General features: G+C 41.2%; 1 protein-coding gene across 1 annotated transcript in view; it reads left to right on the forward strand.

Moving 5' to 3' along the window:
* lancl2 (LanC lantibiotic synthetase component C-like 2 (bacterial)) overlaps positions 1-25430 on the forward strand; it is a 40545-nt gene that overhangs the window by 11026 nt on the left and 4089 nt on the right. The window contains exons 2-8 of the mRNA XM_078291483.1: positions 1055-1172; positions 1620-1827; positions 3898-4045; positions 11952-12098; positions 18057-18239; positions 23391-23567; positions 24520-24592. Of these exons, the coding sequence (XP_078147609.1) occupies positions 1055-1172; positions 1620-1827; positions 3898-4045; positions 11952-12098; positions 18057-18239; positions 23391-23567; positions 24520-24592 (1054 nt within the window). The remainder of the gene's footprint in view (positions 1-1054; positions 1173-1619; positions 1828-3897; positions 4046-11951; positions 12099-18056; positions 18240-23390; positions 23568-24519; positions 24593-25430) is intronic.

Raw genomic sequence — 25430 nt, forward strand, 5'->3', positions numbered from 1 at the left:
TTGTGAGTCCATGTGACTTTTGTATACAAGCCCTGGGTCGCTTGTAATTGGGCAGTTTGTACCTAAAGAACCAAATACAAAAGTGCATCAAAGTAAACTTTTCCACTATGGCTCAGACCAAAGCTGTAGGTGTGCTCTTAGCTACCTAGGTAGTAACTGGATTGTATTTCTGTCATGTCATTTGAATGCCATGAATCCAGAGTAGAGAACAGAGAGTCACTCTGAGATCTCTAGCCGTGCTGACCCAGTCTGCCTTGCTGTCTCAAACCAGTAGAGCAAAAGAGCAGAGAAAGCAGCAGTCTTTGCAGCAGACCTGAACAGCCCAAATTAGCAGCTGCAGCATTACTTATGTTTTCCCTCAGGTTGCCAGGTTTGTTTTTTTTTCTGCCAGTTTCTCTCTGTGAGAAAAGGGCTCCGGGGATGGCGTGATGTGTACAAAAAAGGTTAAAGGTGTGTGTGTGTTTGTATGTGTGTGTGTGTGTGTGTGTGTGTTAGTGTCTGTTCTGCACCTCGGGTGAGCAATTCTCTGTTTTAAGCAAAATCTGGCACGCTGCTTGTAACTGTTCAATTCTTCTGCCTGTAGACTAAATGCCATAGTTACCTCACACCTTATATTTGTGTATTTTTTGTTGTTTGGTGGTGTATTTTTCCTATTCCCGCAGGATTTTTTTAATAGTGGTTAACGTCAGGTTTTGGTGGCAGTCCCTCAGAATCAAAGAGCAAGGACTTCTTTCCAGACTCACCATTTTTCACTATATTTATATGCCTGCCAACCTTTGATTGAAAGCAACAAGTTCACGCCCCTTCTCTAGACATTGTCGAAAGGCATTCTGGGAAACGTAGGCAATCATAAGAATAACTGAAGTAGAAGTAGACAAGGTAGGTTGAGGGAAAGTGGGTACACCAAAAAAGTAAATTACAACACTTCATCACAAAATAACTCCTATCCATATCTAACAGTGTAACAGTATACAAGGGTGGATTTTTCCTTTAATGAATATTCTATTGTAATGCTTTGACTGGGGTTAATAAATTCACTATCTTTCCTCCACAGGTGAGCGCTGCATTCCAGAAGAAAGTCCAGAATAAGATCAAAGATCTCCTCCAGCAGATGGAGGAGGGCCTGAAGACCGCCGACCCCCATGACTTCTCCACTTACACTGGCTGGACAGGTCTGCCTTTTACTGTCTGTCAGACAATTTGACTGAAATATAGTTTTTCATTATGTTAAGTAGATCAGTGGTTGGAAAAGTTCTTAAAATGTCTTGAATATGCTTCGAAAGTCCTTGAAAACGGCTAAATACAGCCTTCTTGGTGCGCTATTCTGTGAAAAGTCAGCCCACTCTGAACAGAACAGTTTTTTTGTTCATTTCAGTGGTAACATTTGTCTTATATTTCATTCTAATTGGCATTAAAAGGTCTCAAAAGTATTGGATTTACCTTTTTTAAACTTGCAGACAACCTGAAATTAGTATGGCTGAGGCAACTATATGCAAATTATCAGATGAGGTCATTTGACCCTCATGACACGGGGAACCACCAAAGAAGTGGAATAACTAATTACTTACACTGCCTCTACATACAGTACATCTTGCCTTCTCTTTTCACTCTCTCTACAGGCATTTCCCTGTTGTATCTGCAGTTGCACCGGCTGTCCCAAGAGGCGTCCCACCTGCAGAGAGCGCTGGACTACGTGAAAAGGACCCTGAGGAACCTGAATGGCCGCAAAGTCACTTTCCTGTGCGGTGACGCTGGGCCGCTGGCGGTGGCCGCCGTGGTCTACCACAGGCTGAACAACCCCGCCGACAGCAAGGAGTGCCTGACCAAGTAGGTGGCTGGGGGTTCGGGGTGGGGGTGGGGGGGGGTGTCACATCTAACATTGTGAGAGGGTTTCAACCGATATGAGTTTTTGAAGGCTGATATTGATATTTTTTGCATGAACATGATCAATTTTAACGAGATTGAATATCTGATCAAAACATCTATATCAGCTTTCAAAAAGCCATGGTGGTCGAACCCTAATCCACAGCAGTCAGAAATAAACAAATGACAAGAAAATGTACTGTACAGTGCAATACAGTGTGTATTCAGTTGAACTTTTTTTTAATTAATATTTTTGTTTTTAATACAATAATACTAGAAGAAACGTCATGATACATAATATAATAAAAACAAAATAAATGCATATAAAAAAAAACATTTATTTAAGGAGAAAAAAACAATAAAAAAGAAACCGCGGACCCACATACATGCATACATACAATATCTTCATGCAGTAGACATCAGCAATATTGATTGATATACGTATATAGTATGCCAAATACAATATCCATCCCAAATAATTAGTCCAACTGATTGCATATATAACCATGCATACAGTACACACATGTACACACACGCACACCTAGTTGTTTATGTATGTGCACAGGCATAGAGACACGGACACACCAACAAGCACACTGTACATGGATACAGATATTAGTGTATGCATGTATACACAAGCATAACTTCACACGTGATTGATCAGACATTGTCATTGATTATTACACCTTAATTACTTCTTCAGGTACAATATAAATTCTAGAATTTTATTTACCGCTTTACTCAAATATTTACCCTTCCCAACATATTATATGAAATCTTTTCATATGCCGCTACTGTCTAATTTCAGTAAACCATTCTGAGATGGAAGGGCCCCCTGCCTCTTTCCACCCCCTCATAATTACCAGTTTGCCTAACATAATTGCAGTTTTTATCCAGTCACTCTCTTGCTCTGAAAAACGTTGCAATGTGTGAGGGTCTCCAAGAATATACAAGCTTGGGCAAAGTTCTTTTCCTGTGCTCATAATAGCTATAATATGGCCATGGATCCTGAATTTTTGGACACGACCATAGTACATGAACCAAGCTACCTTCCCCTTCTTGACATCTCCAGCATAGTGCAGTATCTTTAAGACCTAATCTAAATAATCTAGATGGGGTCCAGTAAAAACGAATTTTAAATTGTACAAGCCTAGTTTTACCCTCTTGGAAATCCCACAGATGCAATCCCATTCCTTCTTCTCTAAAGATATATATATATATATATATGTATATATATATATATATATATATATATATATATATATATATATATATATATATATGTATATGTATATATATATCCCAGACTAATTTAAGAGCAGAAGAAATCTATCTATCATGACCTTTGCCAAAAATGGTGAGAACTTTGTGGAGCAGATCAATACCTTGAAGGGAATTCTGAGATTACCCAAAAACACTCCCGAGAAGATGTCTTAATTGTAAATATCTCCAATATCGGCCCTTGGCTAAATTAAATTGTTGGTGTAGGGTAGCAAATGATTTAAGACTTTCCTTCTCTTAAAGGTCACTAATGTTGAGGATGCCTTTATCAATCCAGTCCCTTCATATCCATAGGGTATCCCTCTATCTTCAGTTTAATAGAACTGTTTTTTTAATTTAGTTGTGAAAGGTTCTTGGTTTCTTAGATGATAGTCTTGGTTCTTGGTTTCTTAGTTCTTGGTTTCTTAGATGATAGTCTAACAGAGGAAAATGCATGTTGACATTCAGTTACATGTTGACACAAATTTAATTTTGTATCAGCACAAAGTCTTGGCTCTCAGCTGCTTCAATCCAATCAGTATCGGTTAAATGCTAGAGAGCGAAAACAATTCTTTGTCCATAATCACTTAATTGGTTCAATCACACCTGCTGCGTTTAAAAAGTCTGACCCATGCAAGACAACATCATGACACACTGAAGGAAGGCCTAGGTCCGAAACGTGTCCTTTTTCCTCCCCTGCTCCATATTTACTAAAAGATGTTGGAACCAATTTAGTCTACGAAGTCTGTTTTTGAGTGCGAACCTATGTCCCAGGCTCCTCCAGCTCCAGCGGGCGGTGCTGAGTCCAGACTCGGAGATGCCAGATGAGCTGCTGTACGGCCGGTCCGGCTACCTCTACGCCCTGCTGTACGTCAACAAGGAGATGGGAGCCGACACCGTGGATGAGAGCACCATCGGCAAGGTGACTCGCACATGCACGCGCACACAGCAGGCGTTTTCACATCTAGTTGATTTAGAACAGTTACTGTGTACCCTGGAGTGTTTTCCCCTTCGTTGGGTTTGGCCATATGAGACCTAGTCCCTGTTGAGAGGGAGTGTTTTTTTGAGGGAGAACAAGACTCACCAACGATCCTACCCAAACACAGGAAGGACTGTGCATTTAAGTAGCTAAACACGCCGGGAGTTATGGGTTACAGCTGCACTAGGCAAGATTTTTATGTAAAAATACACCCATCTTATCCTTCTAACTCATAAAGTGGTGCTGCAACAGAGAGAGTGTCCTATCCCCACTAATCGAGAGTCCATAGACTCGCCCTATTTTCCCAAATTATTATCATTTTAATGATGGGTTTGGTAATTGGCAGTAAATCTTCTCACCGCACAGGAAGGGATGAATTGAAACTTAAGAGTGAAGTGCAAAAGTGTCTCCTCAACAGCAGTGAGTGAGCACTCTGTCCAGAGAAAGCTGGACTCACCAACGATGGCTGAACCTCTTCAGTACGCTCTTCAGTACACTCATTAAAGCCTGCCTTTGGAGGCAGCGCCTTCTCTTTTTCCAATCAAGTGAAGCAAATACATTGTTTTCAAGATGTTGTCTACAGATTCAGCATTCTGCTCACATGCCACAGACTAGTATATGAACCAAAGAATGACTGCAAATGTGATGATCCACAAACTTAGCTGATGTTCCATGTTGGTTTACCCTAGAAGAAAGTCCTTTCCTTTCCCAAACCACATTTCTGACCAATGCATGAAATCATTGGTTCCACGTGGCTTTTCTTGATATTATGGTTCACTTGAAATTTTGCTGTGCGAAACGCAACCGAACCATTGCGTAAATACAGCATAGTAACAACCGGTCCCCTGATTGAGACCAAAGCAACGGACTAGAGGTTTGTCCTAATCGTGCGAGCATGTTGCAAACACACACATATAATGCGCCAATAGAGACAAATGCATGCACCCTGGGTAGAGATGAAGAAGGGGAAACCGATCTTCTTGCAGGTCCTAGTAATTCTCGTATTAAAATTGAGAATGGCCTCGATTTGCACCATTCAAATTAGGCTACAGTTTGCTATAACATGCACACGAGCCCTGGAGGGGGATAATTCCTTCCAGGCCTGGCACCTGAAGAGAGCAGAGATACTGATAATGATGATGTGCATATAGACCAATTGGATTAGATAGGCTGCTTACAGGTACAATAGAACAGAACGTATTTACTATGCATCAAGGTTTATAGGCAAATGGAGAAAATGAAACACCAAGTGCTGCATGAGCGATGCATTAAGTCCATTTACAGAGATCATAAAATTTCTAGTAATGGCTGCTTACAGACAGGCTATTATTGGAAGCAGTTAGATCATAAATCAGCTGACCCTCTGTTTGGATCTTGCCTCTAACAGCTATCTCTTGTATCTTATGCCGCATAGACTTAATGCCCAATGTGGCTAGACATTGAACTTTAGTCCAAAAGGTATTCAAATATCTCAATTCCAGTTATTATATACGTTTTGGGCTCTAGACTCTTGGACGAGATGATAAACCTGTCATGTACCCACATCCTCCACTTCAGAATGGACTCCTCCTCTTCTTCAAGAACAAGCACAGCAATAGCTAACTTTCTGTGGTCCAACAACATTATCCCCCTTGTTACTTCAGGTTGGCTAGCTATCGCTAATTAGTTTGCAAGTTGTCAAACTTTGTGCTGCATAGCAGTGAGAATGATGCAACGTTGCTTGAGCTCTTGCTTTCTCCGTTACTAGCAATGCTCACAGCTGAGCTTTGCATTTGGGCTGCGAAAAAAGGGTCTGATCACGGTCTTATGGTTCCAGAACTTTCATTAGCTATGTTCCATCAAAATAGGGGTAAACTGTATATATGGTAAAGCACCATATTGGTAGGAAATGCATGTGACATTATGGGAATACTATGAATTCTGATGGTCACCCTCAGCATCACTGTATTCATTTTTTCTGGAGGTCCGCAAAGCACCATGAGTACATTGTATGTTCAATGCTGTTGGCCATATGCCACACACAACAAAACAACAAAAAAGTCAAAATATTATTCCAAGTATTCAGTGTTCTCCCCAGAATTGTATTCTTGTCAGGGTGGAGAAGCCTCTGAAACAGCATTTAGACCATCATGGGACACTAAAACTCTGCAGTGAACGCCATACTGATGGAATATTTTTAGGTGCTTAGCAACTCCTTAAGGCAGGGCGGGACAGGGCTCTGAGTAAATTTCGCCCACGCCACACTGGAATGATTTCTCTGGTGAGACATAAAATAATAATAATAAAACATATTGACTAGCTGTGGTCAGGGAGGAACCGCCATCATATCAGAGGTGGACCACACTGACTGGACCATATCTGATTTTTAAGAACAAGGCTAATATCGACCCCATATATCGGCAAACATATCGATCTAACCCCAATGTTTATACACATACAAATACACATAAGATTACATATTTTCAAATACGTGCGTGTATATTTATGTGTGTGTATGTTCCAGCTTTGCTGCTGCTTTCCCCTTATAGTAGAAGAGTTAAACTGAGCTTAGAAAGCATCTTCAAATGACAGGCAACATTTTTCTCTGTAAGACTAGTGTAATAACCATCTGTTACACACCAAGCAGGGACAAGAGTGGGGTAGCACCAGGGTAAAGGGCACACACACACACACACACACACACAGCAGATAATAATCCCTCGACTCTCTTTTTTGACTATTTACTTAAGCACAAGCACACACACTCCTGCAATCAGTGTTGCAGGAAACTGCGGGACCAGCTGTCCCCCTTTGGTAAAGTGCCAGGCAAAGGCGCATACACACACACACACACACGCACTCTCAGCAGGGCTTATAAAGAAAGAAGCAGAAGTGGGTTGACATACGGCCAGTGTTGTCTTCAGGCTTATCGAATAGGAGTGTTATTATGACCAATAGAGGACTAAAGTCATGTGGAGCTTTAAAGCACTGCACTGCTATTTATCAGTCTATCATCTGTACTGAAATACCTGTCATCAGTGCAGCCGCACAGCAGCACCCTGCAGGCTTTAGTAAATGGTGGCTTTGCTCCAGGGTGCCATTTGGAGTTTATTTCTCGGCTTCTCGGCCTCCCGGCTTGGTTTCTTGCTCCGTCTGTGGAGTTCTTGCCTCGACTTTCTCCACGGCAAGGTTTCCTGACAGGGTTTTCACTCTTCAACTCCCCTGCCTATAGTACACGCGTGTTTGTTTAGCCTATTAAACATTGTTTTCTGCTATTCTTCTGTGACTGACAGCTCTGCGACACAGGGGCTCAGAACTCCAAGGAGAAAGTGCTTCGGCTCAGGGTTTTGTTTTGGAGGATTTGGGTCGAACAGCAGATTGTTTATACAGTGTTTGGGTTTAACCCAGGCAGCTCTGGTGTGTGACAGCTCCAATTTGGGGGAAAATGAAAATATGGTTGATGTGTCTGTGTGTTTTCCAGCACGTCTACATAACTGAATGTACGCTGCATTTTCCTCTTGTTAGTTAAGCCCCTATCTGCCGTGCTTCGTTGTGCTCTGCATTTGACTGACATATCAGCTAAGATGGAGAGACCGAGTCCTCCACAGTCCCATTCTATAAAACTAAATTAAACAAAAATACTTTTTGTTGGACTGTTGTGGATTAGGGTTCAACTGACCTGGCATTTTGAACATCGATAACAATTTTTTACTGATATTCCTTATCTTAAATTTGACAATTTTCATGCCAAAAATTAAAGAAATTACACATATTCACTGTTTCCCCCAGAATTCTGTTCTTTTCAGGGTGAAAAAGTCTCTGAAACAGCATTTAGACCATCATGGGACACTAAAACCCTCCATTGAAACCCAAGATAATGACAATAATAAACGTATTCCTACATTCTTTTGTGGAATCTGATCAAAATGTCACATTAGAATCAATTCAATTCCACTTGACAAACAGTGTAGTATTGATCAGTTCTACAATAAATATATAATCAATCAAACTGCATAACATATCAGAGGTGGACGATACTAATTGGCCCACATCTGATCCTCAGGAAAAGGCCAGTATCAGCCCAATGCGCTGACACGCTGATATATCGGTCTAACCCTGCTGTGAATTGCTTTTAAAATGGACTCTAAAACTACACGAGGTCACGTATCAGTAGGCTGCTCTCCAAGCCCCAGCTACTGCATAAGTCAGCACATACTGACAGCCCCGACAATGAAACAGTCAAGTCACTCTCTCTGTATCTCTGTCATTCTTTAGATGGATTTTGTTTTGAAACCGCAGCCTCGTGCAAATGCAAATGCATTATTTGCAAGTTTTTCTAATAAAGTGTGGTTAGCTGTGGGTCCAGTGGGCCAGTCACAGCCAGAGCTGGCAGACTACATTCAGCCATTTTCAGTTTTTCATCCTCTCCGTGCCGAAGCCCACAGGCTCCAATTTATTTGCAGTGGTGATTAATTTGCCCTGCAAACAAATTAATTCCCACTAAATTACATTGCTTGTCCCGCTGGGAGAGACGGTTGATAGCTTGTGTGTGTGGGTGGGTGGGTGGGTGGGTGGGTGGGTAGGTGATGTGTGGGTGGGCGGTGCCTTTCTTAACAAGGAGGGGTATGTCACTAAAATGTATAGGGCAGCTTAGGAAGGCTAATGTGTGTGTGTGAATATGTTAAAATGCTTTAAAGCGAGCGCCGTCCTGTAAAATGTAAATTGAGCGAGGGCCTAGCTTCTGTAGGAAAAAAAGAAGGGAGCCAAGGATGGAGGTATAGATTAGTATGGATCTATAGGAGAGAGGGGACCGGTAAATGAACATCAGGCTGTAAATACGCCCTGTCATGAGGGAGGGGTCGCTGCTGCAGAGCACTCTCTCTCTCTCTCTCTTTTCACTCTCTCTTTTTTTCATCCCTTTCTCTTGCCGTGCCTGTCTTGAATGGGGACAACAAAAACTGCTGACTCAGCTCTACCCCCCCACTCCCCACCCCCCCGTATACAAACACACACACACACAATCAGACCATTAAAGCCAGCCAACAACAACAACACAGAAGCCTATAATCCGACCAGTAAAACCATCCAACAACACAGAAACCCACAATCTGACCAGTAAAACCAAACAACAAACACAGAAACCTATAATCTGACCAGTAAAACCAATGTACCAATGTATGTTATGGTCAGTTTGTGCTATGGGAACAGTAAAAATCTTATTAGACACATGTTTTTTTTGAAGAGCTCATAAGAAAGCCAGGCAAATATTCGCAATTGATGCTGCCGTTCTATTGGGGCGCGCATGTAAACTAGGAACCGATTCTGAGAATGGGTAAAGTTATAGGCTATCTAAGATTAACTCTCTTCTCTTCTCACTCCATCTATCATGCTCGATAGTTGGTTTGTACCCGCCCTCCATTATGGCAGTACGCTCCATCCTTGCCAGCGTCTGCCTGTCACATGACCAGGAGGATACTGGGTGCCTTTTTAAAACGAGGGCACCCGCAAATATGCGGGCTCCATCTCTGGCTTGCTGTAGGTTCTAGGCCACTGGTTCTCAACGTGGGGTCTGGGGACCACCGGGGGGTTCCAGGGGGTCCCCAGCAAATTGATGAATTGTTAAACTTCAATATTATCTCATTTACAAGAAGATAACACAATTAGAGAATGTAGAAGAATGACTGTTTTGATCATAGTTTCTCTGTTATCTCTCTACCTATAATACAGATAGTCATGGAGTTCTGAACAAAATCGTATCTAAGAATAAAAATATTCTCAGAGACAAAATCTCATCAAATGGGTGTCCGTGGCCCTAATGTGGACTAAATTAGGGGTCCTTGATATGAAAATTGTTGAGAATCACTGCTCTAGGCCATTCTATGCTGTTTTCCCATCGAGTTCAACGGCTGACCTTCTCAGCTATGCTGCTACTCTCAGGGCTTGCTTGGCTTTCTGTTGCCTTTCCACCGCGCTTTTTTCATTATGGAAGTCAGTGATGTGTGTTGATGGGGCTCGGTTAACCTTTTCACCATGCGTGCATTTGTATTCATATAGCCTATTCACCGTCTCTGCCTTTAACTGTCACTTCTCTACATTTCATTGACCAGTATGACCCCTGCCTGTTTGCACTTAAAGCTAATATTTTGATAGAATAGTATAATGGCTGTAGAAAAATGAGACCATTGCAGTAAAAATTGGTTTATTCTATGTGTTACTTTCTGTGTGTTTATTCTGTGTCCCCGGGTATGACTCAAATTCACATAATAACAAACTAGTTAATGGCACTGACGTTGACTGATGTTGGATACTGAGACATGGACTGAAATACCTTTGATGCGGTTTGTGACGACAAATTTCTGTTACTCCAGATTTCCACCATGCAGTGCTTGGAATGCAAAGGCCGTCTAACAGTTGGAATAGCTTGCTGGAGGACGAGAGGGAGAGAAATTCATACAGCGCATTGCATTTACAATGCTGGAGAAATTTAAAATTTTAAACCTCGCCGTCTAGTGGCTTGGGCCTTCGGCTTTTCTAGTGGATAATAAAAGTTTCATCTCATACCCTCGCATTGGACTGTATACCTGTGGCAATCCGCTCAATACAAAGATTCTTAACTCTGTAAGATTCTTGGTAGCAAAGCCGAAGATGCTTATCCCCTATATCTTTATTATATTACTCTCTATAGCCTACTCTTTGCTTTTTTTTTTTTCTTATACAGCAAGGGACTGATTGAGACCTTAAGCTCTGTGCACCCTCCAATGTGTATAGCAGTTTCATGATATAAAACAAGAAATGTGCATAAACACCAAGATATCAGTTAATGTATGAATTGTTGAGTCTCAAAAACTTGAGAGAAATAAATTGGGTTATGCAATGCTGTTGAGTGACCAGTGACTATGCATGATATATGCAGTTTTTAAGGGATTGTCAAAATAGACAGCACTTCCAAGGCAGAATTCTTGAGCGTTTTATCGGTAAAGTGGGTGGAGGAGCGAGACGGTGGCAATGGTAGGCAGAGTACTGTAGCTATGGCGATCTCCACAGTGTGCGGATGCCATCTCATATAACTCGTATTCCGTCTGAATCACCCGAGCTACTGTGACACACACACACACACACACACAGCATGGTGAGGTGAGATGCAATGTGTCAGATCTTTTGGCATGAATCTGTATGAGGATGTGGCAGTTAAATGAAAAGCTCTGAAAATATTTTACATTTCCCCATATCTAGATATGAAGAAGATTGTACTTAATTTTGTTCCTCTTCAATATGGTAGTTTTGCATTATTATTCCACCACTAAGCACCTCAATACCCTGGCACCAGTCTCATTATTGAAACAGAACAAACATAAAACAGAACAGTAGGATCCTATGTTTTCCATTTTGTTGTGTGTGTGTGGAAGAAATCCGGGTCTCAAAATGGAAATCGGCCGTATTTGAAGAAAACCACAGAATTGTGTGTTGTAGGAATTAATGAAGTGGTATTAGTAAGTTACTGTATATAACAAAAAATGTTTACATGTGTAAATATAGCAACGTGTTTTATGGGGTGTTGTGCTTATGCTATGCATGCATGATTGCCTGGGGTGTTAGAAAATTGATGCGGTTTAGTTGTGGGATAAGCAGGCAGAATGTTCAAACAACAGTCATCAATGGAGAAAACCAAAACGTTAAAGCTGAAAATGTCAGAAATGACCTCAGAGTAGAAGGCAGAGCAATTCCCAAATCATTTCTCCAAGTAAGGGAAACTATGGTTCTGCAAATTGTGCCAGCGTACCAGCACACATGTATAGCTCTGAATCCCAAGTATTATACACACAAACACACACTCAGACACCTTCAGCAACCCTCTTTCCCCTGTCCTCAGGTGGTGACGGCCATTCTAGAGTCCGGAAAGAACCTGTCAGCAGAGCAGAAGAAGACAGAACGCTGCCCACTGCTCTATGAATGGCACAAGAAGCAGTACGTTGGCGCTGCCCACGGCCTGGCTGGCATCTACTATATGCTCATGCAGGTAAGGGAGGGAGGAAGGCTGGATGGTTGTTGTAAGTGTGATGTGAGTGGTGGATATTGGGGAAGTGCATAAGTCAATTTTCTTGTAGTTGACTATTCATTTCGTGGTCTAAACAAATAGTCAAATATTTGATGCATGCCAGATTCACAAAGGCTAAATCAGTTTATGGACAAAAAGCAGCGCTTCAATCACTTTCTGCTCTCTAAAGTACTCATTGGTGGTATATCTTAAGTAATCATATTGCCAATGATTGTAGAGATTCTCTCAGTTCTCAGTTTGGCATGTGTCACACTGCACAAGTGTCTGTGGTAGTTTGGCTAGGTCCATCTTGGCTTGTAGAAATATCTGTATACTTTTTTGAAAATGCTTGGCTCGGTCCCCTGGTATGAACACCAGAGAAGGTCAGTTATGGCAAAGAGCAGAGACAAGTCCATCATACTTAGTTAAAGTGCAGCTACAGGACCTGGAAGTGAATTTGTTTTAACTTGCTCACAAAAATCCAACATGGTCAGATTTTTTAAAAATGTTAACGACCAAATTACAAAAGTTGGTGCTGATCCCTGAGAACGAATACTCTCTTGACTCTTGACCCATCCCTAGTGGATAGAGTGATATCCATTGGCAGGCAAAGACACTAGATGTTCATTCTGGAGAGGGAGAGGAGGGAGAAGGGATGGGTTAAGGGTGGGTGGATCCACTAGGAGGTGGAAGATGGATGGATGGATATCCATTGCCTGCTACATGCTCCCGCAGATTTGAGGAGGAAGACGAGGATGAATGATAGATCGGTTGGAGAATAGATGAATCCCGGTGAATGAATTTGATACATTGATGGTTTGATTGTGGGACAGTTGGATGGATGGGTGGATAACCATTATATATTACATCCTCATTTAGCTTAGAGACATTAGGGAAGGAGTGATGTTTAGTAGTACAGGATTGTTGGAATGACTAATTTAAATTGCCTGGCAGACCGGGCAGTGGATGTATGGTGTATGGTGTATCCAAGAAGTCCCATTTATTATAGTCCTATCTGCCACGGCCCATTCATAAACCCAGTCCACCACAGCCTGAGCTGACCCAAGACCAGCCTGGGCGACCATTGCCAAAGGCCCTGCCAGTCATCCACCCTAGAGAAAGATTAGGGCTAATCTGGCCTCAGGAATAATGCATGAGGAGCTGTTAAATATTCAACATGTAAACAGCAATGTCAGCTGCAGGGATACTCAACCAGATACATTTTCTCATGCTGATCAATAGTTAAGTAAGAGTTGGCTGGTTTCACACATACACCACACACTCTAGTAGAGAATGCCAAACTTGAAATGATCAAATAGTGATCCCCCTCCCTCTCCATAGGTGCTGTTTTGTAGACTTGTCACATGTACAGTCAATATCTAGATCCTCTTAGTTTTCTAAGTATCAAACATTGGCTGTCAAAAATATTCCTTAAGAGACCATAAGGAGAACATGGGAAAAGCCTTGTGAAGATGAAAAGGGAACATTTACTTACATTGCTGATGCAATCATACAACAATAGTAAAACATGGGCTAAACAGTAAGTAGAATACTTCAGATATCCGTTAAAGGTGCTATATGTAGCATTTTTAACCATTGGCATATCATTGTCAGATGAATTGTGATTCTTTGGTATAATCACCTTTAAACAAATGAGACAATGTCCAGTAGCCTCTATCTCATGCCAGTGGTATCTTGAGTGGTAGTGTTTCTCAAATTTACAACCATTTCACATAAATCCCATTGGTTCCCGTTGCAAAGAGGATATAGCTTCTTCAGTCAAAAGTTTTCTCTTTGGCTTTACTGAAGAGGATCAACACGTTGGAAGTGATTTTCCATCAGCCTGTCACTCCTTCCAGCATCTGCCGTTGCCAGAAACTGAAGGCTTTGCTTTAGAAACTGTAGCTCTGTTTTCACTGGAAGAACAGAACAATCTCCCATTGGGGGGAAAAACAACAAGCAATCCAGCAGATTTCCCGCCAAATCTGCCTCAATGGCACACAATATAAAATGCAGTGTGGAGGCCGATAGAGGCTGCCAGGCTTCTTGGCAATAGTTTCATTTGTTTAAGGTAATTATGCTAATGTATCAAAATTAATGTGGTAACGATTTATTGATGCTAAAATGCTACACATAGCACCTTTTAAATCTTAAATTCTCAAATGATTGAACTTAATTATTTGGTTTGAGATTGGTGTTAAATTGACTCATTGCCAATACATAGTGCAGCAAGAAATATGTTTTTGCTGTTTCTGCGTAAATGTATTTAAATATCTTGAAATTTGTATTGTTAAAATGCTTTTTATGTTTTTCTGTGGAAGAATTGTACTCCTCATTGTGTTTTCCACAGTGAAATGGGAAATGCATCTCTGTCACCCACTACTCCCAGGCCATTTCCACCATGTGTTCAATCTATAATCAGTGTCACACCATTATAGCCCCTGGTTGGCCATTTAATGCAGTGGTTCTCTAACTGGGGTCCAGGGACCTCCCCGGGGTCCTTAAGTGAGCTTCAGGAGTCCTGGAGGAGGTTCCAGGGAGTCCTCAGCAAAATGACAAATAGTTTAAATTCACTATAATTTAATTCAAATTATCCCAATTTGAGAATGTATAAGAGTGACTATTGTAATCCTAGGTTTTTACCACTTATCACCCCATGTACAGTGTATACAGTTTTACAATTAAATACTAAACAACTAAATTCTTCCCATATGGGCAAACTTTCATCACATGGGTGTCAGTGGTTTAATGTGGGTCTATTTGGAGGGTCCGTGACATGAAATTTTTTTTTTTTTTCTGATTTAATCGAAAGATAAAGCCGCTAATCCCCTTATCCCAGTGACAGAAATGAAAAATCTCTGCTACACAAGTGCTCCTTATATTTTACAGGATCTGCTAGCTCTTGTGTTTAAATGAACCAGAGAAAGAAGGGATCGTTGTTAGTCAGCGTCGCACGCTGTAAGTCATAGCAAACATTTAGCGTGCAGGCTGGCACAGTGAAGATGGTCGGGAAGCATTTGGACTGTTGAGTCCAGGTTTGTGAATATGACAAAGTGTCACCAAGTGCTAGGAAAAAGACAGCCAAAGTCCTCTGATGGCATCAAAAGAAAAAGCCTGGAGCAGCATCAGTACTAATGAAGGCAGTGACTAGGGAGGATTTCAATGGAACTGGATGCATTTTCTGCTTTAAAACTGTTCATTTTAGCTAATTTGGGTATAAAAGCTCCCAACACACCAAGGCAGCCGTCTCTTTGATTGCCAGTGGAGCAGTTCCAGATTGAATCTCTCGATGCCATCATGGATTAGAGTCCTGAATCTCTAGGTTGTAGCCATTACCGTGTCTTGCTGATCTTTGGGACGGCAGCGTTCTCACATTAAGAAGACGACTGTATTTTCTGTCCTGGCTGGGAAAATCTGGACAGAAGAATGAGCCAGAGTCGCAGTGCTTTGAATTAGGGTTAGACTGATACATCGGGCCAATATTGACTATTAAGACTCACTTTAAGACTTTAAGACATTATTATTAATGTTCTGTGAAACGCATTACTTTACAGCCAAGCACTTTGCCGTGAAGCATTGCAATTAAAACGAACAAAATTGTCCCAGTGTTGTGGTTAATTTAGACAACTATTGACTGAGAACAAACAAGTCAATTGGCTAATTAGCCTTGCTCCAAATTGGGGTTAGACTGAGCGGACGCTAACTGGTCCAGTGAGCGTCGTCCACCAAAGATCAATGACAAATACAAATCAAAACAAAGACACACTCTGTCTTCAATCTTTCTGGTAGTGAGTGCCATTGTAGAATGTGGTTGTCGCCATGTAGAGACTGTTGAGCTGGCAGAGCATGAAGATTGAGGTTTGAAAACACACACACACACACACACACACACACACACACACACACACACACACACACACACATACACACAAACACATACCTCACCCACTTAGCCTACCTCTACTGACCTCCAGTTAGCTCTTCAGTTTACTCAGTGCTGACACCATCAAACTATGAAATTAATACCATATCTCTATTAAGGGTAAGTACCTCAAAAAGCTTAATGTCAAGCCCTTTACTGAGAAGACTGTAGGCCAGATTAAAGTGGAAAATCTTGCATAGACTGGCTGTAAATGCACATTGGCTTTCACCTTTTTAAGAGGTTTTAATTACTGAAAGGAGCTAGGTTACTCAATACCAGACACCTACAAAGTTCCAGTATACTGTATATAGCCCACGGACCTGACTAGATATGGCTTCATGCTAATATGTTTAACATGGGAATTAGCACTGTGTGAAACATAAGAAACGTAGGATTAGTTTGCATCTAAGCCTGTTAACAAGTTGTTTACTGTATGTTTTAACTTGCTGATAAAGTGCTTACGGCCACACTGCTCAGTAACGTAGGTGTTTATGGCTTGATAAATATTTGAGCTGCAGTGAGTGTGTGTGTGTGTGTGTGTGTGTGTGTGTGTGTGTGTGTGTGTGTGTGTGTGTTGCACAGTGGGAGCAACAGCTGCTGTGGTCTGTTGAGGTAGTCATTACAAAATTGAAAGCCTGTATTCAATTTGGCCTCGTCACCTCTCCAATCTGGCACACACACCTGTACCCAACTATGTGTGTATATGCTTTGTGTGTGTGTGTGTGTGTGTGTGTGTACATTAGGGGTGGAGCCGAATCCGAATACGGTATTCGGAAAAGCACAAATAGTGGGTTTTTACGAATATTTATTTTGTACAAATATTTTAAAAATTATTTGTTTTCGGGAAGAAAAAAAAAACCATGTCAAATAACAGCACGCAGGTCGGGACTCGTAGCGTAGCGAGGTTACATCGCTGTCTCCGTCTCTCTCCTCTATTGTCTATTTATGTGTCATGGATGTATAAATAGTTGCAGGTCTGTGTGTCTGGCAGAGCTGATCTTTGGCTGAGTGGACAGCACAGTCGTCCGTGGTCTGGGAGACCGGGGTTTAAGACTCGCTGTGGGAACCCTCCTTTGTAAAATAGTTTATTGAAGAACATTTATTTTAACACTTTAATATCCTAAAATTAGAAGTGTAATAAAAACAAAAACAGGATTGTTACGCCTATTTCCACTTTTATTCGAATACAAATACAAATACAAATAATTTTGCTGCCTCAACAAATACAGATACAAATACAAATACTGGGCTCTCTGCACATCCCTAGTGTACATAAACTGTATATAGCTCCAAATATACACAAAAGAGTGCCACCTCGAAACTGCAACAGAAAAGCCAAGGAAAAAGACGTCGCAGTCCTGCCCACACTGTTTGATTGACAGGTGATCTCTGGGAAGTGCAGTGCAGAAACACCACAGCAATTTATATTAGAAAAAAACATCATAAGATAACTAGCTAGGTGCTGATCTTCTGTTGATGTGTAGGTAATTTGAGACCTCTAGTGTGTGTTGAGCCCTTTCATTTGAACCAACTGGTGTCTTAATACTTCCCGTACATTCCTGGCTTTTGTGCATATGCAATCAGCAGAGTTAAGTGTTTGTGTGTATATGCACTCAACAACATGTAGTGTGTTTTGTGTTCCTGTGTACCAACTGGAAATTAATAATTAATTCCCCCACCAATCTGTGGTGTTGAGTCCATTTAAGCCAGTTGAAGTTTCTGCTTTGTTTTTGAAGTGTGTGTGTGTGTGCGTGTGTGTCGGCTGACCTTGTGCTTTCAAAGAAGTCTAAGATGGCTAAATTAAAATCAAATTCTCTCTTCCTCTTCTTATTTCTCACTCTCCTACCTTCTCTCAGTTCATTTCAATTCCAAATCTGCTTTATTGGCATGACAGGAAAGAAACCTGTGTTGCCAAAGCAGTATAGTGTCAAATGAGGTAATGTTATACATATGAACAGGCAGTAGTAATTAAACTAAAACCGATCTGTCTCTCTCTCTCGCTCTCTCCCTCTCTCCAGCCAGGAGCGAAGGTCCACCTGGACGTTTTGTCGGAGCTGGTCCGCCCGAGCATCGACTACGTCCGCCACAAGAAGTTCCGCTCAGGGAACTACCCGTCGTCGCTGAGCAACGAGTCCGACCGGCTGGTTCACTGGTGCCACGGAGCGCCCGGCGTCGTCCATATGCTCCTCATGGCTCATAAGGTGAGAGGCTGGTATTGCGTGACTCACACTATGCGGTACAGGGCGGTAAAGTCTGGAGTCAATGGAAAATCTGTCACTCCTTCACAGCATGTGCCGTCATATTTAGACTGTAAAAAGTCTTCATATGTCTTAAAGTATATTATCTGAACTCAAGGCCTTAAATGCTTGAGTACAGATAATAAAGCATCTTAAATTCAGTTTTAGAGGTCTTGAAAATGTTCCCCCCAGAAAGCAAAATTGAGAGGATTCAAGTCAGGAGGTCTGGAAGCCTAACACCTCCCTATCCATCGGTTGGGAAATGACACCCTGAGAACTCTGGAATCATAGCGATATGTAACACCATATATTTTGTCTGTGAAGGAGTGAGTGTTCTCCCTACAATTCCACACTTTCCAGATGGACACCCTGTACCACAGTGTGAAAAACTGGGCTGCTTTACATCATCAAAAGGACAGAGAGACAGAAAATATGCAATTTTGCCCACGTTTCCTCTGTCTGTTGCTCTAACGCTGTGACATGATTGCATACAGCTGATAGCCTGAGCTCACCAGACCTTATGCAACCCCACCTCTCCATCATAAAGACATGAACAACAGTGACACCTTGTGGCGAGGCTCTGCATGACCACATGTATTTTGGCTATTGGCAGTTTTTCACTGCATTTGGAGGATGCAGTACATTTCCCATTTCCAAGAAGAGAGCTGAAAAAGTGGTAAATCTGTTTTTGTCTTGTATGTGTATGAGGAATGAACTCAAATGTACACACACATACCAACACGCATTGATGCTTTGGGACGGCAGGGTGTCCTTATGGTTAAAGAGATGTTCAGTATGTTCATATAATGTTAATATATTGATTCCCTACAGGGAGCAATATAAGTGTTTGCCTTTTGTTAAACACATTTTATCACATCCGCGGATGAGAGAGACTTGTGAGTAGGTTGAAAAATGGAGCATGTGACAAAGCTGGGAAGTGAATATGCACTCCATGTTTGACTGTTTTCCCCTCCTGACAAAACACAAGGTGTCTTCATTAGTCATAGCCTGGTGTACGCACACGCACACACGCACACACACACACGCACACACACTGCTCTACACACACGCAGACACTACAGAAATGCATTGTAGGGTAATTTCTTCTTTCCTCGGCCCATTAGTGCGCCACTTGGCAGCTAATGTGTTGCTATTTTGGCACTCCTATTCTTCTCTCTAATGCAGAGACATCATAGTACCACACAGAGACTGTGAGGGCTTGGTTATGAAGCACAATGGGAGAAACCATTGCTTATTGCCGTCGCACTGTTATAACAACACATTTCAAATCACATATTTATTGCAAAGTTGGCCAGTAGGGGCCTGTGAAGGACACCATGCATCAAAATAAGAAACTTTCAGCAGTTTCGTACAATTCAAAATACTAACATTTGTGCACTCAGTATATCTAAAGTGGGTTAAAGAATATGTAAAGAATAAATGAAGCACATTGTTGCATAAGCTTCTATTTATTATTCTATTAAGCTTCTATTTGTTACAAGCTTAGTCTAACATTGCTGTATTCTCCTTTACCTCTTCACTAGATGTTTCTACTGGATCTCTGCTCTAATTAGCTGGCTTACTCCTCTCTGTTGTGACTTTATTTCTCTCAGTAGATTTTTCTCTCCCAATAGAGGTTGATAAAAGTCATAGATTACTTAATGCCCTTTTAATCATGTGAATCTTTCCCACCTCCAACATGAATCTGGCCGTCAGGTAAATGAATCAGCCAACTTCTTAATCCAAGCCTGACCTTGTGCCTTTGCCTTCAAAGATTTACCAGATGAAAAACCAATAGAAACCCATTTGGAGAACATAGCAGTTTTTAGTCATTGTATGCTCAGTTTGTGGTCTCTGTCAAGTTGAACCCAGAAGTGTCTGGTTCCTGGTTTTTGCAAACAAACACCAAGTAATGCCAAATAGCCACAGGCCTCAAATGTGAAATTAGGAAGTAAGGAAATTCCTATTCAGTGTGACAACTTTAAGTTTCTAGAGAGCTTGCTTCTGTTTTGTCTTTTCTGGCAGTGCAGCAGCCTGAGAGTTTAAGGTCATATCTCTCATAAGCTCACATCTTTAATGAAGTTCAATAAGTTTTAAGTTCTAAAATGTCTAGCTGAAGTATTTATGATGCTGCCAGATTAATTTTTAAAAAGAAAATTACAGCAGAATGTGGCCGTAAATTAATAGATGACACTAATGCACAAATTTGTGCCACCATTTGCGCCTATGACCCATGTATGCTCTGCTATGCTTTGTGTTCTATGCCTTGTACCACATACCCAAAACAGATGGTGTACTCAACCAAACATCTTGTGCCATTTCATTACATGAAGCTTTCAAGACAATTTTCAGAATTTGTTAGCATTGCAGGAAGGGTTGGTGGCTTAAATTCTCTCTTCTCATTTAGTTAATTGTCTGATCTCATCACATATCGGCAATGGAATTTTAGCTCTGCGAAAACAGGATTTACAGGACATGCTTCAATTTCTTGGAGCGAACAGATGAACAAGCTATTAGAGAATATGGATTCATCACGCTATTGCAGTGCGAGATTGCAATCACCTCACAAGGTTAGCTTGACTAAATATTAGGCTCCCCCACCCACCAGATTCCACTAGTTCAGATTCCATTAAAGGTATTTTTTAAGCTTTCCATACCCCAAGGATGTTACTAAATTGGTATTGGGGAGTATACAAGTCCTGCAGGGCTGCTGCCTGCTGTCTTCTGCCAACCCGTGTAGATGCCTAGCTCCGTCTAATGGAGGTGTCAGCTGTGCTACTTAAGAGGTTTAAACACTTTTGACCCTGGTGTAATTTGAACACGCCACCCTCAGTTCTGGAATCAGATGCATGGAGCCACAATGTCCTGGAGGTAGTAATGGGGATGAGTCTCATTTGTAGATTTCTCACCCAGATACTAGCAAGGGTGACAGGCATAAGAGAGATATAGTGTCCTTCTATCTGGCTGGAGTACAGTTCTGGAATATTGAGCATCAAAGATTATCGAAGATATTTAAAAAAAAATGTCATACAAGCATAAAGTAACATTCAAAGATCATGAATATGTGGATAACTCATTTTGATTAAAAAAATGTATAATTATTAGCTCACGAAATGCCAATGACACACATTCTCATTCACTTTCTCTCACTTTCTCTCTGGGTGCACTTGTTTCAGGGCTCCCGGTCAGGTGGTGATGTACCGGCCGGGTGGAGTTTGTACTCGTTTTATCAGCAGCAAAAACTGGCAAACAGCAAAAAAATAATCTGACCAGTAAACACTCTGCATTTCAATGCCCAAATGTACTGTATATAAAAACTCCCAAGTTCATGTACATGTCCTCATCTCTTGACTTAGGATATGTTTTTTCTGAAGAGCCATGAAGATATTCACCATTGATCTTACTGTTCTTTTGGGGTGCACAACATGTAAATTAAGCATTAAATTAGACACACACACACACATACAGACACCAGTTTTGCCATTCAGAAAATGCAGTAATGAATTTGCACAGTGATTACCTGACACATCAACTACACAGCTCTCCATGTGCTACTTCTGCCTTCTGTTTTACCCTATGATGCCAAAGTAAATACAAACTGCTAGACCTACAAAAGAGGCATTTGTGCATGGCTGAGGAAGAGCCTCCTCAGTTTGAATGCAGAATACAGAGGGAAAGCTATGATCTCATTGTTTCTCAAACAAGCAGCCTTCTGATCTGGAGTCACACGCTGCCGTCGCACCACAAGATCCTGTTTCCTCACACATCACTGACCGTAAAGCTGTTTGTCATCAGCTTCCAAGTAATTGATCTGGTACCATTGCCACCAAAATCCATTCTTAGAATTGTGTTTTTCTCCTAATTGGTTATCCAATCCTTTGATGTCTGAGACATTTGATTGGGCCATGTCATAGTGTGTCTTTTGAAGGGATAGGCTTGTTTATCCTCCACTGAAAGAGACATGAGAAACCGTTTTAGGCCATAATCACTTTTTTTTTCTTCTCATGTACAAAAGCGAAGCTCGGCTGTGAGCATCGCTCGTAATGGAGGGAGCAAGAGATCAAAGGGTTTAAGGAGCGTTACATCTCTCTGGTCGCTATGCAACACAAAGTTTTACAACGAGTTTGCGATTGCTCTGCTTGCTCTTGGAAGAAGAGGGTGAGGATCCCAGTCTGAAATGGAGGATGTGGGTGCATGATGTCAGGGTAATGCCACCAAATGCACCATGTCCAAAAACGTCAGGTGCACAGTGTGCAGGAGACGCACAACCTGCCGTGATTAATTCACTGAAAATAACTCAAGAAAGGCACATTCGAAAATGGCCTGAAGGAGCTTCTCTGTTCTCCTTGTCTATTGGGACAGTAGACAACATGGAGGCATGAACGTTGGTTTCTGTGTCACATGAAAGATGGAGCTAGTGGAGGGAAAGAGGAGGGATTTTTGGGATGCAATTTATACCTCACTTCTTCATTTTCTTATACTGTATGTGGCAACAACACAAGCTGCTGACTTTGTGTGAGCACTGCTTTTTTTTCAGCCTTAGACAATCTTAGACTCAGTCACACTGCCAGCTCTGTGTTTACCTCAGGTGCTTCATATACGGTCAGACAGGTCATCCCCAAGTTCTGCTATGAAATGTACCAACAACCCTCTAATCTGGATTAGACTTGTTACCCACTAATGAGGTCTGGGCATATGGGAACATCAAGTGTATTATGTCGGCTCACCTCTTGTCTTTTCTCCTGGGAAAGATAAGAAATGGCGACCAGCCTGTGGGAAAAGTACTATATATTTGTATGTTATAGGGTATGAATGATACTGGGACGCAGGCTGATGCTGATCTTTTTGGATTGTGGCTGCAAATAGCTGATATTTTGTGCCAAATTTGACAATTTCCATTGCAAAAAATTAGTATTCAGTGGTTTCCCCAGAATTAATTTTTCTTGTCAGGGTGGAAAAGCCTCTGAACCGGCTTTTAGACCATTTTAGACCTAACCCTAATGAGGTGTGGACATATAACTTGTAAGATACTGTATTATAAAACATTTCCCATGTATCAAGCTACTATTTTGCCCAGGTTTGATCAGTCGTCCCGCTCGGTCCGTGTCTTCCCAGGTGTTTAAGGAGGAGAAGTACCTGAAGGAGGCCGCAGAGTGCGGCGAGGTGATCTGGCAGCGCGGCCTGCTGAGGAAAGGCTACGGCATCTGCCACGGCACCGCCGGCAACGGCTACGCCTTCCTGTCCCTCTACCAGCTCACCCAGGAGAAGAAGTACCTGTACCGCGCCTGCAAGGTAGGAACAAGGGTTGGACCCATATATGGGGTCAGTATTGTTCTTTTATTGAAAATGGGATCTGGTCCAGTCAGTGTCATCCACCTCTGATATGATACATACTTGTACAATTAATTAACTACACTGTTTGTGCCTTAATCTGGATAACACTTTATAATTACCATCACTAAAGTAACCATCAACTGATTGATGATTACATAGTTTACTACTTAATAGTAAATGATATAACATTTACATAAATTACATTATATAACATTTTAGTCAATGTTAATTTATCATTTACATAGTATCATTACTGTTGAATCAATGACTTTTGATTGCCTTGGTTAACAATTTGTTTGGGATTTGATTTGTCTATCATAAAGTTGCAACCATTGTTTATTGCTTAATAATAAACAGTGAACATGTGATTTTTAAACATAAATCAAAATTACTGCCAATCAAAAAAAAAAAAAACAGGCTATCAGAGGAGAAAGATGGAATAAAAACAGCAATACAGTGAATGAACAATGAAAAATAAATTACACCGGCATTTTCCATTCATATTGCCTTTTTTATTCCATCTCTCTCATATATTGATTATGTTTGGTCGACCCTCCCAGGTAAGTCAACAGTTGCCCATGCAATTTTCTCTCAAACCTGGTATTTCTGGTTGATGTAGTGTAGAAGAAAAAAAGAGTAGAGAGGCAAAGTTTGAAATGTAGCCTGTGGGTGAATTTTTTTTTTTATTCCCCTGTTCAGTCTATTCTAATAATGACAGAGTTGTTGTATGTTGAGGAGATAACCCATTTGTAATTAGCTGTATGTTATATTGACTGTATGTTATATTTTATCAGGGGCACTGATTTAATCATCTAATTATTTGATGTATGATTTCTTTTACATTGCTCATCAAGCACATAAAGATGAATCTTACATAAAAGCTGTTATTATTGTTATTACCTTCCTTCAGTTTGCCGAGTGGTGTTTGGACTACGGGACCCACGGCTGTCGCATCCCAGACAGACCCTACTCTCTGTTTGAAGGTACCAAATATTTATTCAACTTTCCAGCAGATGGATTGAAAAACCACCTTGACATTTTCCCTCCCTTCCCTCCATCCCATCTGTTCCAATCGATGTAATAGCAGGCCTGTAATTTTTCTTGTGAAAATTAAGTCTGACGCTCCTGCCTGTTCTCCATCAAAGGCCAGTTACATAGCAGGCCGCGTGTAATTTCATTTGGACTAAATTGGAGTGGCCTTTCACTTAGCTGTAATGGAAGAATTAAAGACAACACCGGCAACAAAACACAGCAGTGGCGCTCCGTTCAGTAGAAAGAAGCCATCGACCAGACAGAAGTGGCAGAACATTCGCTGGTGTAATCACAGCACTTAAACTTTCAGCTGACATATGTAGATGCAAAATACCTGTTTTTGTTTGGGGTTTTTTTCCAGATAAATGAAAGCTAAATCGTTTGGTGACTGGTAAGAAGTAATGATCGGAGTACTTCTTACCTTTCACATTTTTTGGTTACTCAGTGGACCCACATAGACTCTTGCATTTGGAATTTCAACTTAAACGTGTATTACTGCCTACCGGTTGAAAGTCATACATAGAGCACCAGACAGTACCACTTTACTTCCCCTATTTTATACTTAACTTACTGGGAATTCCATAGCCAAGGATGTACAGGAGTTTTGGCAACACAGTAAAGGAGATGTCACTAACCACACTGCCCGTCAAAAGTTTGGACACACCTGATTGATTGCACTGTTTTTCATCATCTTAAATCCATTTTGATCTAAAGGCTTCTGCTTAAATGCTTGAAATGTGTTTCTTAGACAAATATAAATAGTGAAGTTGATCCTATGTATGAATTTCT

This window comes from Centroberyx gerrardi, chromosome 22 (assembly GCF_048128805.1).
Source record: "Centroberyx gerrardi isolate f3 chromosome 22, fCenGer3.hap1.cur.20231027, whole genome shotgun sequence".
Classification (NCBI taxonomy): domain Eukaryota; kingdom Metazoa; phylum Chordata; class Actinopteri; order Beryciformes; family Berycidae; genus Centroberyx; species Centroberyx gerrardi.